The sequence below is a fragment of the Emys orbicularis genome, chromosome 7, assembly GCF_028017835.1.
Source record: "Emys orbicularis isolate rEmyOrb1 chromosome 7, rEmyOrb1.hap1, whole genome shotgun sequence".
NCBI classification, from domain to species: domain Eukaryota; kingdom Metazoa; phylum Chordata; order Testudines; family Emydidae; genus Emys; species Emys orbicularis.
In genome coordinates this window covers 27650257-27668165 of record NC_088689.1, presented here as the reverse complement: position 1 = coordinate 27668165, position 17909 = coordinate 27650257, and the positions used below count along the sequence as shown (strand labels likewise).

The window sequence follows — 17909 nt, the reverse complement described above, 5'->3', positions numbered from 1 at the left end:
TCCCCATTTCCCATCCAATCTGAAATGAGGCCAGCTACACTAAAGTGTCCAATGCAAAGTCAAACTAGTCATTGTTTGCCATCTTTTTAGCCAATCAGGAGAGGAGGCAAGGGGGGGCGGGGTTTAAACTCTGTAATGTGCAAAAGGATGGTGCTATATAACTGCTTCGTAACAGCGTTCCCCCGGATTGCAATGAAAGATCGGGCGCCACTAGGACCCAGAGGACAGTAACTGCTCGAACCAAGCAATACTTGCAGCTGCTGTTGCTTGCTCGTGGCATCCAGGTTTTGTGTTTGTTCCCAGCAGCTCCCGAGCTCGCCGGGCAGCCAGTGCACCAGCCAGTGTTACAGGAGCAAAGGGGGAGGAATGTAATGCCAACCAATCAGGGTGGCCCGTTCCCTCGAGACGTCATAATCACAAACAAACCCCAGAACCTGCAGCAGCGGCAATAACAATAACAGACTGTGTCAGCTGCTGGTCAGTCGGCTGTGCGTACGTGGCCGCAGTCAGCAGCAGCTGCTCCCGCCAGAAGCGTCGGGAGAGAGCAGGCAGCGAGGGCAGGCTGAAAATAGAAACGCTCCTGCCTAGAAGAAACCAGAGACAATGTCGCAGGGCGAGGGACTCAGCCTACAAGAGGAGAATTTGCATGGTAAGAGCCAGCCCTTCCCCCCTTTACTAGCAATGCCTGGGCCCCCTAGTTTGCAGGCCTTGCTAGGGAAAGCCCCATCAGCCTGCTCTCACCTAAGGACTTACTGCCCAGAACGAGGGCTGGTTTAGACTCAGGTTCCCTTTGTTTCGCATGTGACGTCTTCCCAAGTCAAGGTCTGCTGTTACGCTTAATAATAATCATGCAGTAAACATGATACTTGACAAGCAAGGGGGAAATGTCAGCACTTGCAAATAGGTTGTGATCAGTACTGCATGCGCAGGGAATATACAGGGCTGTCCTTAACTCCACAAATGAGTGTGTGATTGTGTGCGGGCTTATTGTATCTTGCCTAGATACAGGGTTAATGTGAACAATTTAAAAATCACACAGTCAGTGGGGGGATCTCGTTACACGCACCGCCTTCCCCCCCCCCCCCCACTTCCCCAGCAGTGAGGTTGCCATTAGCAGCAATCCAGTTATGGTAACATGGCAGGTACAGTTATGACTGCATGGATGGCTAGCTGTGTGTTTAAGAAAGAAAAACACCTTCTTGCCAGCACCCTGATACAATTCACGTTCCTTAGATTGAGAATCCATGGGGCAGGTAAGGTGGCTTTGAGTCTATTTGGAAGTACCTAACACACTGATTTTCTACTGGAAATAAATAATAATGATCTATCATTTAACATTTTTTAAGTTCAAATTTACCTATTCTAGTTTTGACATCTCCATCCCTTGCAGCAAACTATAATACTTTGACTGAATAAACATTTGTTTCAAAATACATGGCAGCATGGAAATGGAACAAAGTGAGTTAGGATTATAATAGATATGCATGTTTTACTGAGCGTGAAAAAGGAAGTGAAATCAGGGCATGTATTTGCCATACTTAAAAATATGGAAATCAGTTCGCAGAAAATATGAAATAAATCCTCCCTTATTCACCTCAAATTGGAGAAAGTGGGTATTTCCTGTATATATGGGAGTTTTGGAAATAAAGATAAAAGAAATCTAGTTTACATTCCCACTCTTCTCTGGGATTTCCCTTTGTGCCAATGTGACAGACAGAGCAATTTGGTTTTCTTGATTGCCAGGGTACACATGCCAGTTTAGGAGTGTCGCACGTAGCAAAACCACAAGAGAGTGTTTCATAACTCTCAGGGCCTTGGAAAGTTTTGTTGTTGTTGTTGTGTTTTTTTTGTTTGGTTTTTTAAAGAGACTCAGGTGGTCTTATTTCTCTATCACTGATACATGCAGATAGAACACACATTGCATAAAGGGACTTTGCCTGGTATCTCTCTTATCCTTTCTGTGGTTGGAAAGGTAATGATGTTGAACACTATATGCAAACATTTATATGGGTGCCAAATCTGGAATGGGACACTAAGACAAGTTTGCCTGCTAAACCCATGCTTACATCTGGGCTATAAATAACAGGTTTTCTTGGGAAATAAGGTTCCATTTTATGTATCATGAGTTGTAATTTTATAGCAGTTCTGGCAGGAGATTCTCAGAAAGCTCATGAAGAGAGAGAGAGAGCTATTTCTCCACCAGGGAAGTCAAGGCTGGCTCAGTGTCTATGTGACAATAAAGATGAAAGAAATTCTGAATAGCATGAAAGAATGAAACATTCAAAAAGCACTAAAATCTCAATCACACAGCCTCACCGCCAAGGATAGATTCTCAAGAGACATGTGCTCCCTGGTAAAGTATAGAATGTGTTATTTGCAAACCAAAAAGTACTGAATCAGAGTTAAGAGATTGTGCATTCAAATGTGCTCTAGTGTTATTGCATATCTTCCTTGTATATATGTTATGTTGGAAGTGCAAAGGAATTTGTTGGGGAGGTGGGGAGTAAGACTGTGATTGAGCATTAAGGCATGTGAAAGACAGTTGTTTTAAATGGGGTTTTCACTGATATATTTGTGATGTACAGAGAGACTTCTACTCTGTACAAATTGAATTTTGCCTGCTCTCTGAGCAATTTGTCATTTCGGACATCAGAATTTTGTGCAAATGTTCTGTGGCACTGACTAATTTTGAAAGTACTGTATTGTACTAAAGATATTCACAAATCCAATAATATCCCACCAGTTACTCCATCCATGCCTTTTCTCATGCTGGTCCCTATTTTTGCATAATCCTGCCTGGTTCCAGTGCACCAGTTAACCTTATTTTTTTCCTTCAGATCCCTCCCTATGACTCATTCCATTCAGGTTGCCTTCCAGCCCCCACCCTCTTATCTGTTTGTTCCTGTTCTTTATAAAAAAACATAAGCCTTCAGTATCTAATCACTATTTCAACATCTGATTTATAGTAATCTAGCTACACCCCCACTCACCAGAATATACAATATAAAAAAAAAACCACCACAACGTATATGTAACATGTGTTTAGCTCATGAGCTTTTAAAGTCAATCTTGTTTTCTCCATATTCTCTCATACACTGCTGTGTTATGTCTGCATTATGTGTTAAGTCAGAGACTGTCTTTAGTTTGCTGTGTGAAGCAGTTTTGAATGTCTGTGGAACTGTATAAATAGGAAATGATCATTAATAATGGGTTTGAGAACTGGGATTTTGACAATTTTAACACTATTACCAGCACTAGCCATTATCAGAGGTTCTCTCTGTACAGCACATACAAATCAGGTCCAGATCTCTTGCATCATATGAGAACATAGTTTGAGCCTTTTCGAAGAGTAAAAGATGGAACTGTGATTTAACTCAGTTGCAACTGGGGGCTCCTGACACTTGCATCTGTAGTGTAGATGGGCCCTTAAAGGCTGCAGAAATAAAACAGCTCTTAGGTGTTAGCATAGCATGCTAATAGAGCAAACAGAGTATTACTTGTAATTTCCACTTGTTTAAGATGGCCTAACATAACCATTTACTCTAATCAGATATTATTGTGAATTCTAATAATTGCAGGAATATAGAATATTTTAAAATCTAAAATCAGTCGTGAGAGCACTTAATTATCACTGTTTTTCTTGTCTTTAATTTGAATAAGTATTCTGACATTGCTAGAACTCAGAGAATGAGTAGCCATTTGCAATCAGAGATAAAATGCTGAGTAATTACTGTGATTAAAAGAAATAAGGTTACCTGTTCAGACATTAACCTAGCATTAAGATAACATTTTTCAAATTCAGAGCACGTTAAACATTATTTAAATAATCAAAAATAATAATTCTATAAAAAGATCATGTCCAGATTCACAGTAGTAAAGCATGTTAAATTATTTTGGTACAAAGCTGACAGCATGTAAAGTAGTAATCAGTACACTGCATGTATGTACAAAAGCTACCTCTATATTTCTAGTGTGGTTTGGACAAGAGTTTTTTGATTCATATGTTTCTGGCATGCTAGCAAAAATCAAATATTTGGCTTATAATTATTTAAAAGTCAACTTATGGTACTTTCACCAACAGGATTGCAGTATGCAAGTAGTCTGTACTGTATGACAGTTGGCTGAGTTATGTGATATCACCAGCGCACCATCCAGTGACAAGCTAATTTTTTTCCTGTAAAGGTGTATACAACAGATAGGCATAGTTTCAATTTCATTTCTTTCATATCCTACACCTAGTAAATGGAGGAGCAAAAGGCGAGCGAGGGCTGGAAAGAGGCATTTGGAGCAAGGCAGGGCAGGATGGGAGCCAGGTGGTAGGCTCAAAACTGCTGAAGGTGCAAAAGCCAGGGCCACAGTCAGGCCACATCTACTTAAACATCCACACTGATGACTCTTCTGAGCCTGTTCAGGATTTCCTCCACAACAGAACAGAAGGACGAAGAAAAGTTTTATATAGACAATCAGACAAATGAAAAGGTAGGAAGGCAACAGGTGGTGGTGAAGTAAAGTGTTTTTCCCCAACTTTGTTATCCCAAGTTATTTTCATGCAAAGGATTATATGGAGTTCAAATCTTAGAGGAAGGTTATTAAATTGTCCATTTAGTCAACCACAACACAGATTGGCTTGATTGGATTCCTGTTCTTATCTCTTGAACATTCTGTCCACTCAGAGCATAGCCAGCAAGAATCCTCTCTGTCCTGTCGCTCTGATGACGTTTCACACTTCACAAATCTCTGTATTGGCTCCATTCTTTCTGCATTCTATTAAAGCTGCTGCTTTATTTATTTTGATTTCATTTCTTTGTGTACACTCTGCTCAAGCCTCTCTCCTGTTCCTTTTCCTAGTCCTGATTTATTGGCTTCTTTTAAATCTCTTGTAAGAATGGTCCCTCCAGTTAATACATGCCAGTACCCTCCCCTTTCCACATTCTCTCATTAAAAGTCGCACCTATTCTCTTCACCAAAATGCAAATACGGTCATCTTTTACCTAATTGTACTGTGCCTGGAATGCCTTTAGGTCAGTGGTTCTCAAGCTTTTTTTTCCGCGGACCACTTGAAAATTGCCGAGGGTCTCGGCGGACCACTTAATAATCTTTCCAAATGTTGTTTGTACCGTTAGCCAACTATTGAAAAGCGCTTTAGATATAAGTGCTATATAAAAAAACCTTAAAACTTTTTTTTGTTCTACAAATAAAAGCACACAATTCATATTTTAATATCAGTAGTCTTACCTTTCTAATGCAATGGAGGTGCCCTCTCTCTCCTGCTGCAGCAGCCCCCAAGCTGGGACTGGGAAGGATGGCTGTCTCGCCGCAGCCCTGGAGCTGGGGAAAGTTGCTTCCTTCTCTGGCAGCTGCACATCCCAAATTTCCCCAACCCCCTCTTCTCACCCCACTGCCCCCTCCCACCTATCCTCTATTCCCCCCAAGGCCACCACCTAACCTTATATGTGTGTTTTCTCCAGTGTCCAGGCACCTAATTAGTGGAGTCATGACTGCGCAGCTCCACTAATTAGGTGGGTGGCCCTTCATTCTCTTGTGTGTGGCCACTCAGGTGAGCACCTTAGAGGGAACTATCCACAAACCACCTGAATGGAGTTTGTGGGGACCAGTTTGAGAACCTCTGCTTTAGATTATAAACTGTTCAGGGTAGGGACACTATGTCAATATTTACTATTGTAAAGCTTTGTGTACATCATTTTATATAAATAAGCTCCATTGATGTGTGTGTATATATGTAATTATTTAAGTGTTATCCACTTAGCCGATTTTATAACTGAAGAACCAACTCTAGGTCCTTTGAAATACCAGTGGTGCTTTTAACATAGAAGTTAGTTGTTACTGAATGCATTTTGATAAGACAAATAAACATGTCACTGTCAGCTGATCTTACATATATTTTAGGTAGCACTAGCTGATCTAGCAATTGCCAAACATCCTATATTGCCCAACAGTGATGCTTTAAAATGTGCTTAATGAAGAAGTTAAACAACGAGCACTGTCTTTATGGAGTGATGATCCTACAACATTGAATAAATTAACAGTGAGAACGCTGGCAGACAAAGTCAATCCTTGAGAGTAGAATCCATATTTTTCAACTGCATTGAGCCATGAAGATGTATACAGTGGCCTATCCCACTGAATTAAAATAAAAGCTTCTGTAACTGAGTATGGATACAGACACTTTGTACTTTCATGTTTTTCCTGTGAATCAGAACTGCATGACATATTAGCTTTCTAAGAAAAGCATCTAAGTATTTTGATAGCCATTCTTCCCCAGTTCATTAGCTGCAATACTAAAGGCATCGAGCCAATACTTTCTGGTACATTTTACATCACACTGAAAAGTCACCCATGGTGGAGGTCTGACATTCTAGCTCTTGCAGCTCCTTTTACACAGAGCCGCTTGTCCACAAGTGTGCAGTTGCTATAAAACAAACCATATTACACAAATGTCGGGGGGGGGGGGGGGGGAAGCTGATCTAAAGCCCATTAAATTCAATTCAGAGACTCCTATTGACTTTAATGGGCTTTAGATCGGGCCCTTAACAGACAAGAAAGTGGCATAAAAAGAACAATATGAACAGTATCAGTATATTTACCCTGGGGGAAGAATGTCTTCAGACAACTATTTTGGAAGTAATTGAAAGGGTTACAACTTTACCCCTTTGAAAGGCTTGTTAGAATAGTGTTTTACCAGCAATAACCCGTGCGTACCAGCTGTAGTCACCTTGTAGAAAGCAGGAGTGAGGTTATCAGACCCAACTTGAAAATGTTAGGTGGGTGTTAGTCTGTTTTTCAACTTTCAATATTTGTCTTTTTGGCTTTTTCCTGTTTTGTTTTTAAATTATGCCAAGCAGGTTCCTGGGTGGAACTGCACTTCAGCAGCAATGGCAATGGTAACCCCGTCCAGCCAACAAGCCAAGAGCAAGTACCAGACTCTATTTCTATTTACAATGGTGACATGGAGAAAATACTACTAGATGCCCAGCATGAATCCGGAAGAAGCAGTTCAAGAGAGAGCTCACGCTGTGATAGGTAGCTATAAATACATTATTACAAACACAGAAGTGCTTACAATAGTGCAATTTTCCTGGTGTGTGTGTGTGTGTGTGTGTATATATATATATATATTTATTTATTTTATACACACACACACACACACACACACAATGTATGTGTGATTATTTATATAAACACACATTTATATCTGTATACAAATTGACAACATTTTTTTTAATACATAGCTAAAAATAGGAACACTGTTTCTGAAGCAGCCCATCCTGAAACCATAAAGAAATAAGGGAAAATGCCATGGAAAATTTTAATCACACATTGTAAATGGGTCTTCTCAAAGTTTTTGACATGCTGTGACTTTGCAGGGGAAGTGTATCAGCATCAGCTGCACTTTGCACAAATACACTGCTAAATCACTGGCACCATTCCTGCTCTAATAAAAGAAAATCTGATGTTTTCACAACCTGGGCTTGTACATGGTGGCTGCCATCCTAAGACTGTACGATCAGTCTGTGCGGAAACAATGCCAATGCCATTCTTAGGGTGTAAGGTGTTACTTTATTAGCTTTATGGAAAAGTAATAAAAAAGGGATGATAAAAACAAAATGTGTGCTTGTGACCTTAGGTACTTGCTAAAATGATATTTTAGCTTATATCTAATTTACGGACCGTAGAGCTTTCTAATAGCAGCATTAAAAACAATTTCCATAAGGGGCAGCTCTTGTAAATTGATTTCATTGGGGCTGTGACAATTTACACCAGTGGAGGATCTGAACTATAAAGTTTAATTTGATTGAAGGAACTGGAAGGCTTATGGAATGGGCAAGGGGATGTGGGAGCTCCCATTTCTAGGTGGCTGGTTTGAATACAGGCCAAAAGCCATTATCATCTATCCGCTGTTCTTCAGTGATATTTATGAACTAAGTTGTGGGGACAAGTCCAGTAACCCTTGTTGACAGATGTCCACATCTGCAAAAGGTTATACCATGCATTAAACTGGCTTCCTTCTTGGCAGATGTTGTCAAATGAGCATGGAGGATGGGTTATGCTGCAACCCTAGAGGTAGTTCCATTAGGTCGGGGATGCAGTGGAGAAGCCTGTGCTCTTGCTGCCCATGCTCCAACAAAGTTTGAAGAAGAAGTAGAAGAAACTGCAGCTGCTCCAACAAAGTTTGTTTGCAAACTTTTAGTTCCCTGTATAGAGAATATCAGCATAAAGAATTTAATGAGACTTTTCCCTCCTTTTGCTTCTGTTTACAAAGCCCTCCTCGTTCCCAGACACCTCAGGACATTAACAGAGCTTCTGAAGTGGAAACTCACAGCAGTGGAGAAAAGAATAGCTCTCAGGTAAAAGCTAAATCACCCCTCCTTTGAGAACGTGTTTGTGACTATCACAGTTCCAAGACCAGCCTAAGGAAACATACATAGAAAAGATGAGACTGATCCTGCAAAGATTAAACAACTGAGTAACTTTAATCCTGAGAGTAAAAGAGATTTCTCTCTGGAGTCAAGATACTTGTTTAAGGGTATGCCTACGCCTAAAACACCCACAGCTGGCCAGTATCGGCTAACTCGCAGCAATTTTATAGCTCTGTATTCTGAGCCAGCTGACCCAGGCCATCTGCAGGTGTTTTATTGCAGTGTATTACCCTAAGTCTTCGCAGGATCGGGCCCCATTGTATGGGCAATTCTAAGCCACTGAGTTGCATAGTCACTTTTTTTGAAAACATATGAGCTGAGACTTTCAAAGGGCCCTAAGGGAGTCAGGTGCTCAATTATATTTTAATGGCAGTTTAGTGCCTGACTCCCTTAGGCCTCTTTGAAAATCCCAAACATATAGGTCAAAATGTTCATCGTCTGAATTTACAGTAGTGATTAGGATGGATGGTTCAGTAAATAGGCTACAAGATTGGGACTCAGGAGACCTGGGTTTGATTCCCAGCACAGCCACCTACATCATTTGTGACCTTGCCCAAGGTCATACAATCTACTCATGGTCTCTATTGCCATCTGTAAAACGGGTAATACTGCCCTACCTCACAGGGGTTTTAGGAGAATAAAAGCCATTAAAGATTGTGAGGTACTCAGATATTACAATAATAGGGTCTGTAGATATACAAATATTATTGATATTCACTAATGTCATAAAGATCTGCAAGGCCGAAATTTCCTCCTCCTGACATGACTGTCACCCCTTTGCATTGCTCAGGCTTACACCAGCAGGTGTTTGTTGGGAATCATTAAGAAAGGGATAGATAAAAAGACAGAAAATATCCTATTGCCTCTATATAAATCCATGCTACGCCTACATCTTGAATACTGTGTGCAGATGTGATCGCCCCATCTCAAAAAAGATACATTGGAATTGGAAAAGGTTCAAAAAAGGGCAACAAAAATGGTTAGGGGTATGGAACAGCTTCCATATGAGCAGAGATTAATAAGACTGGGACTTTTCAGCTTGGAAAAGAGACAACTAAGGAGGGATAAGGAGGAGAAAGTAAATAAAGTGTTATTTACTCCTTCTCATAACATAAGAGCTAGGGGTCATCAAATGAAAATAATAGGCAGCAGGTTTAAAACAAGCAAAAGGAAGTATTTCTTCACACAGCGCCCAGTCAGCCTGTGGAACTTCTTGCCAGAAGATGTTGTGAAGGCCAAAAAATAACCAGATAAATTCATGGAGGACAGGTCCATCAATGGCTATTAGCCAGGATGGACAGAAAGAGTATCCCTAGCCTCTGTTTTCCAGAAGCTGTGAATGGGTGACAGGGGATGGATCACTTGATGATAACCTGTTCTCTTCATTCCCTCGGGGTACCTGGCATTGGCCTCTGTCGGAAGCCAGGATACTGGGCTAGATGGACCTTTGGTCTGACCCAGTACAGCCATTCTTCTGTTCGTATGTTATGTTGTTGGTTTTATTTTTAAATAATAATGTGCTGCAATGAGCACATCATGAATTTAAAAGTAGTAACTTCAGGCCTAACAAAACCTTCCTTTTGTCTGTTAGAAATTATAGCTTCAAAGGTAAATTTTAAAAGCAATGATCTGGCATTTAGCCATATGATCCCTATTCACCTTAATAACTGGGATTGAGCAGGTATATTTCTACATGTTACTTAAAATATTAAGGGTAAATTATCTGTGTGTTAAATATATTAAAACATTTTTATACATTACTTTTTAAATACTTGTGATGACTGCTGGCAACCAATACAGCTGGTTAATCAGGATAAAAAAAAAAAAGGATATTTACTGGAAGCAGAGTCACATTTTATCTACTGTGTATTGTCACATTGCTGAAACAAGGCTAGAAGCACAGGTCCACACAACCCTCTTATTAGATACTTGCTATTAATCTTTAATTTTTTCATCTAAAAACTCTTTTGTAGATAAAGTGTGATAAGTAATTCAGTTAAACATACAAAAGAACCTCAGAAAAGGATGAGCTGCCTATCCAGAGCATGCTTTAACCCAAATAATCACATGTCAGGATGCAGCGAGAGCTTCATCCTGAGTATTTACATATGCATGACTCGTAACCTGCATGACATAACAGCTTTCACCATGACAGTGTAAATATACACATATCACTGAGAAGAAGGTTGGCCTTGTGATAAAGGACTCAGGAGATCTGGGGTCATTTTCCATTTCTGCCAGATTTCCTGTGTGACCTTGGGCAATTCACTCTTTCTGTGCCTCAGATTTCCATCTGTAAAGTGAGGGCTTTGTCTACACTTACCGGAGGATCGGACGCTGCGGCAATCGATGCATCGGCAGTCGATTTAGCAGGTCCTGCTAAATCGACCGCCGATCACTCTCCCGTCGACTCCTGTACTCCACCTGATCGAGAAGAGTAAGGGGAGTCGACGGGAGACGCTCTCCCGTCGACATCGCATAGTGTGGACCTCGCGGTAAGTAAATCTAAGCTACATCAATTTGAGTTACGCTATTCATGTAACTCAAATTGCATAGCTTAGATCGACTTTTCCCTTTAGTGTAGACAAGGCCAAAGATACTACTATTCCCTTTCTCTTGTCCTCCGTCAGATTGTAATGTCTTTAGGGGTGGAGCTGTTCATACAACACCTAGCACAGCGGGGCTATGATTTCAATTGGGACCTCTAATAACTACCATAGTACAAAGGATAAACAACAACATATGCTAAATTATTTGAGAATACCAGCATAACAATTCCTCGTGCCCTCACATGCTATATTTCCTCTAAATCTGAAAAAGAATGCCACTATAATTGCCTTTAACAAATAGAAAATTAATGTGCATTTCCTCTATCCTTTCTCTCCTTTTACTCCACCTCAGTAAATCAAGTATCGAATGCATTGCTCTCTATCTTCTGAGGTGGTCTCTAAAGCCACTACCCTCTCCTCATTTAAGTCTTTTCCAAAGACCCACTTTCTCTACAGCTCTTACAAGAAACTACCGGACTAAATTATCAATGTAGGTAAATATTCATTCATATTCTCTCTCTCTCTCTCTCTCTCTCTCTCACACACACATACATACATATACATATACACACACCTCTACCCCGATATAACGCTGTCCTCGGGAGCCAAAAAATCTTACCGCATTATAGGTGAAGCCACATTATATCAAACTTGCTTTGATCCGCCAGAGTGCGCAGTCCCGCCGCCCCCCCCGCCCCCCCCCCAGAGCACTGCTTTACCGCGTTATATTCGAATTCATGTTATATCAGGTCGCGTTATATCAGGGTAGAGGTGTATATATGAGTGAACTGTTGATATATATTACACACAAAAGCAAACCTTTATTAAAAAGAAAAGTACGAGATTGCAAACTCAAGCACTCAGAAGTTATGATATGCCAGAATTAAAGTTCTGTATGACCTTAATTTGCTTCCCTGTGTGTACACATTATCATAGTCTTAACTTATATGATCACATACTCTTTTTTCCCCCCAGGACCCCTGCCTCATTTAGTGCACACTTAATGAGCAGCTATTCAATATTTTGTTTTCTCCTCATTGTTCAACGTGTGGCCCCAGGCCTTATTTACTGTATATTATTCAAATGCTGCTCTGAAAACAGAACTATTAATTTCCCCATGGGCTTTTCTATAGTGCTCATCACTGTAGTATCTGAACTCTTCACAAACAATGAATTTATTTTCACAACACCCTTTTGAGGTGAGGGTGTAGTATTATCCCCATTTCACAGATGGGAAATTGAGGCAGAGAGAGAGTAAGGTCAAAAGTATCCACAGATTTTGGTGTTCAGTTTGAGATGCCTAGGACCTTATTTTTTCAAGAATTTAGCATTACATAGTTCATTATATGTTCAAAGCACAGCTCCCATTGACTTCAGTTGCAGCTGTGAACGCTCACCACTTCTGCAATCAGATGCAAGGGTCTCAAGTTAGGCACTGAGAAAACAAGGAACATAGGGATATAGGACTGGCAGGGACCTCCTGGGTCATCAAGTCTAGTTACCTGCTATCACAGGCAACCCTGTATTGTATAATCATGCTCAGAAATTTAAACTGCATCTTAAAACTATTTCAAACAATTAGTGACCATGTGTGAAAAGTTTGGTTTAAGGGGATTTGCCCAGTATTACATAGACATTCTGAAGCAGATGCAGAAATAGAATCCAGTTCCCCAGGTCACCATTCAACTACCTTAACCATGAAACCATCCTTCCTTTTTCCTGCAGTCCCCTGCCTCATTTACTACACACCTTCCAACTTCTGCAACATACGAGGCAGGGATCCTACAGACAATAGCCACCTTCTCTATTCAACCCTGATTAATCTTCAAAGCAAGTCCACCCTATGCACTGAATGAAGTGGGGATCCTATGGAAAAATTTGTATGGGACATGTAATTAAAAGGCTGTATCATAATGCATGTGCACAAGGGGACCAAATTAAGATTTAGAGGCAACCTTTAAGTTTAAGTTTCTGAGCACTCAAAAGTTAGGAAGTAAACAGGTATTTCCTAACTTTTGAGTGCTTGATTTTGTAACCTTAATAATGTGGTGGTGTTTTTTAACATAGTGGTGTGGGTGTTTGTGTGTGGCTTCTTAGGTTTTTAAAAAAGCAAACTGAAAACACAAGCCTTCCATTATGTGGCATCATATTGAAACCCACATGGGTCATCAACAGGCTTGGAACCTTTAGATCCAGCACGCAGACTTCTGCCAATTGAGCTAAGGGAGTAACTGATAGCAGGTTGTCATCCTCTATATGGAGTATCACTAGAGGAGGATGAAAGATTTTGCCCGGGGTTTCAGTTATTTGCTGACAGCTGTGGAATGGTGAGACTGAGAATCTTGGGTTCCCTCTGGAGCGGAGTGTACTCTGGTGCTCCTGGACACTTCTGCTGTTCCCCCCAAGTCTGACACCTTCTGAACCATCTACCTCCAGCCAGTCTGTCTCTGTCATAGTCCTGTCTCTTCCCCATCCCTGGCTCCTCATCTCAGTCCCAGTCTCTGTTCCTCAGGTTTCTCAATGCCCATTTTCACAGGGATGGCAAAAGCCACATCCCTGATACACAAAGCATGGAGACAGGAGAGCTTTTCACATTGTTTGTCATGGGCAAAACACCACATTTATTCCCTAGTGATTGAACCATTTTGGCTGAAATTTAAAATAAAATAAAATAAAATTAAAAAAGCAGCCTGAGGTAAACATCCTGCATAGAGGGAAGGCGTTGAATACTGGGTTGCGGGAACATGTGGATACCGCAAGTGAACTTGAGAATTAGCATGGGGGACAGATGAGAGGGCTGCATTGTGGCAGTACAACCCAAAAGGGCCTTACGTTGGGCAAAGTCAGAGAGAGTCCCAAGTTCTGTAAGTCCAGTTTCTATAAGGATGGTGGTGGTGGTGGTGGTGGTTTGTGTAGTGATAACCGTCCAGTGCACTGTTTGATGAAGACTCTTTGTTTTAGTCTGAAGAAGATTTTCTTGAAAGAAGAAAAGAAATAGAAAGGCTCTTGCAGAAAAATTCAGACTGGATATGGGATTGGTCCAGTAGGCCTGAGAACATCCCACCAAAGTGAGTGTTCTCAGCATGCTGCAGTCCTCCTGCTGGGGCTTTTATTTTTATGGGTGGTAAATGTATATTTGCTAACATGATGTTTGTTTTCCTCTCCTAAACTAGGGAATTTCTCTTTAAACACCCTAAGCGTACTGCCTCTCTCAGCATGAGAAACACAAGCATGATGAAGAAAGGGGGCATATTCTCAGCAGAATTTTTAAAGGTTTTTCTTCCATCTCTGCTTCTCTCTCATTTGCTTGCCATAGGGCTAGGGTAAGTTCTTTATTTAAAAAAAAAAGTCTTTCTACTGTAGCTTTCTCCCATCTATTATCTGAATAGTGTCATTCCAACCTGTAGTTATTCATATGCCTACAATTTAAATGGTACAACTATTTTGCCACACTGACCAGTTATTCACTAACTAGTATCTACTACTTTGAAGCTATTTTACCACAGAAGCAAAGCAAAGCAAAACAAAACATGGCCAGACCTGACCAGTAATCTTGTTTTGCAAGTATCCTACCTGTTGCTTGTGGCATTGCTGCATGGGTCAGTTTTCCTCAGTGTTTTTCTCACTACTTGAGGATTTACCTAGAAAACTGTCAAAAGCTGAAGTTAGGAATTATACATACAGACATACTATTCAGTTCTGTTGTGATGACTGGATTTTAACTTTAAAGGGAAAAAAGTCAGTGGGTTTTATTCTGCATGTTTCTGAAACGTGAGCATCTATAAAAACAATGGGAGGGGTATTTTTCAAATTAGCATTGGGCCAGATCATACTGACCTTCAGTCGCACCTGTAGGAAAGGGACGTGGGGAAGAGATCAATCCCTCAATTCCATCCATTCAGAGGCTGGGGTTTCCCTACGTGTAGAGGGTGCTTCAGAGCCCATCCCTAAACCCAGAAGATCCCCAGGTATCCCCACAGATGTTAGGGAATCTGTGGGAGGCCAGGCCCATCCACATTAAGGCCTCATGGAGGTTTGCTAGGGACTTCCCACAACCCTAGAGGAGTGAGCTTTGTGGAAAGGATAAAGAATTCTGGAGTGTCATATTTTTTCCTAGGAATCTCTGTGAGATTAAAGGGGGATGATCTGCTTCCCCCACCACCCCCACTCTTCCTTTCTCCCTGATCTGCCCAGTCCTCTGCCCTCTCACCTGTGTAGATCCTGGACCTCTGAAGAGGCCTCTGGAAGTTCCAGGGGGGCAGGGGAAGGTTTGCCATATGTTGCAGAGCCACTGTATTATAAACAAACAAGGTGAAGCTTGCTCATTCCACAGGGCAGCGTGACTTGTTGTAGTCTCATACCAGCATAAATCAGCAGTAGATCCAAGGGGTTCGACCATTGTAAAACTATTGAACATGAGATAAGAATCAGGCTTAATAACTTGCCAGTGCAGTTTACAATTATCTCATAGGCTTGTTTTCAGTGTTCCTTCCCTGATGGAGAGTCCCTTATTTCCTCTCTGTTCACACACCCAATCCAATTGGTTTGAGTCAGACTGCAGATAAGGGAGAACTCCTAGGTGTGTGAGGGCACAGATTAGCTATCTTCATGTACAAATCCCAGACCCCAACCACCTAATAAAATAAGTGATTTTAAACAAACCAATCTTTACTTTCCCCCCAAAATCTTAAATATATGTTTAAACTCACTTACAATAAGTCTACAAAGTTGATTATATAAATAGAAATAAAAAAAAAAAAACTGTTCAGTGTGTTTCTATAAAATCTTGAAGTTTTCCTTTGAAGTACAAACAAGAATACTGTAACATTATATGTACTTCATTAATGACTCTCCAGAATTTCTCTGACCTTGCAACATTCTAGCTGACTTATGGATACAGTAGCACAAGATCACAACTTGTAACACCTTCAGGAAGTGCTACCTTTAAATGTGGTCACAATGGTTAATTTTCATAGTGGTCATTTCTTTCATCTGAGAAAAGCAAACAACACAGGAAAACATAGAACAATAATGAAATCATATTGAGGTGAAAAATAAGGAATAAACAAATAAAAAGTGATTGATAAACACTAAGTCAAGTAACTGAGTGGGTGTGTAACAGCTCAGCTAACACTGAGCACATTATTTTGCTTCTTAATCTGGTGTGAATTATGGGGCAAGAGTACACACAAAATCACGAACAACTGAAAGCAGGTGTTTATAACAAACTCTTTTGCAATTTTAACTATAGCAGGTGCTGCGACTACTTCTATAAATTACATACTAGTAATCTGATGAGGGAAAAAGCATTCCTTACATGCTGTACATTCTTTTTAAAATGAAATGCTTATTCACATGTATTCTCTTCCCCAAGGATTTATATCGGAAGACGTCTGACAACCACAACTACAACCAGCACCTTTTAAAGGGAGAATAAAATTCGGTCAGGCTCAAAGCAATGAGAATATCCATCTGGGAATACAAATGGTGAATGGCAGGAACTTCTGAGCTTGTGATAGCTACATGTCCTTGCTGTTTGTTCTGTAAATGTGTTCCTACTTTAGTAGTAGATGGGGGACAAGAAATACTGAAGCCAAGCTATCATGAATAATTTTTAGATCAATTTATAAAGCATGTTTCAGATTGATTAATATCTGCTGTAATGCTTGGTAGCATTAAAAAACCCTCAGTGTTAAAAAATAAACTCTTTGCTTTCATGTACTGGTTGTGATGCAGCTAGGAATTAATCTAAACCATTATTTCTTTATATTTCTGAAAAAGTGAATATTGTCATTATTGAAGTGTGGCCTTATAAATACTATTAGAGAATCCTGTGACTTGATTTGAGGTGACTCATCATTTTCTTAAGATTTTGATTAGCAATTTTGCATGGGGGAGACACGAAATCTTAAGACCCTTTCTAGATGCTCAGCTCATACATACAGTGTAGCTTCAGTGGAACTATGCTGACTTACAGCAGCTCAGAATTTGGTCTACAAGAGCCTCAATTCAAATTTGGACCTCAGTGCCTAACATGATTTCCTTTTGCTGTGCTCTTTGTTTGTTGGTTAATTAAACTTCCTCTTCTTTTATATTCTTGCAAAATATAGCTTTAAAACTAAGTGTTTTTTGAATTGATAAAAAAAAAGTACATTTCCATCCTAAATTGGCCTACTTATTTCCCTTATAAATCTGAAGGAACAGCATAACTTGCTTATTTATGTATACTAATGGAACTCATTTTGTTTCAGGAATTTTATCTTACTGTAATAAGGAAAAGTTTTTTTTTTTGCCAAATTCATAGGAGGTCTTCCGTATTTTTTAATAAAACTTGTGGATTCACAGTTGTTTCCCCTTTTTAAAAAAATGTTTAAAACCAATTTCTGAAAGCTGTTTAAAAGGTAAGTGCTCTCTTTTGGAACATTTCACTGTTTTTCATACCTAATTCATCTGTCTTATCACAAATAGCAAAGAAAGGTTTACTTAAAATGATTTCATGATTCATCCTTAGATATGAGTAACTCTGAACTATTAACTGATTAAAAGAAATTCTCAAGGAGAAACAATTGAAAGGCACGGTCTTTCATTTTACACACACACACACACACACACACACACACACACACACACACACACACACACACACACACACACACACACACACTATCTGTACATACAGATTTGACTTTTGCTTTGTGATATCATTGTTTAAAAATAAATTTGCTTTGAGCATTGATTTTCTCCTTATCATTTGGCAAACAGACTTTTATCTTTTGTTCTTGGAATGGAACTGAAATTAACATGGCTGTTTACAGCAGCTCCACGACTGTACACAGTGGGCACCTGTGAAACAACACTATGTTTATGCCCCATCACCAACAATGCCATCACAGTTGTGGGGATAGTTTGCTGCTGCAAAGGC

General features: G+C 40.1%; 1 protein-coding gene across 1 annotated transcript; it reads left to right on the top strand.

Annotated features, from left to right (window-relative positions):
• Positions 1-470: 470 nt before the first annotated feature.
• Positions 471-17586, top strand: BNIP3 (BCL2 interacting protein 3). The gene is made up of 6 exons (XM_065407931.1): positions 471-649; positions 6864-7041; positions 8282-8366; positions 13949-14055; positions 14161-14310; positions 16362-17586. The coding sequence occupies exons 1-6, from the start codon at positions 604-606 to the stop codon at positions 16411-16413; spliced, it is 618 nt and encodes a 205-aa protein (XP_065264003.1). The 5' UTR covers positions 471-603; the 3' UTR covers positions 16414-17586.
• Positions 17587-17909: the final 323 nt, after the last annotated feature.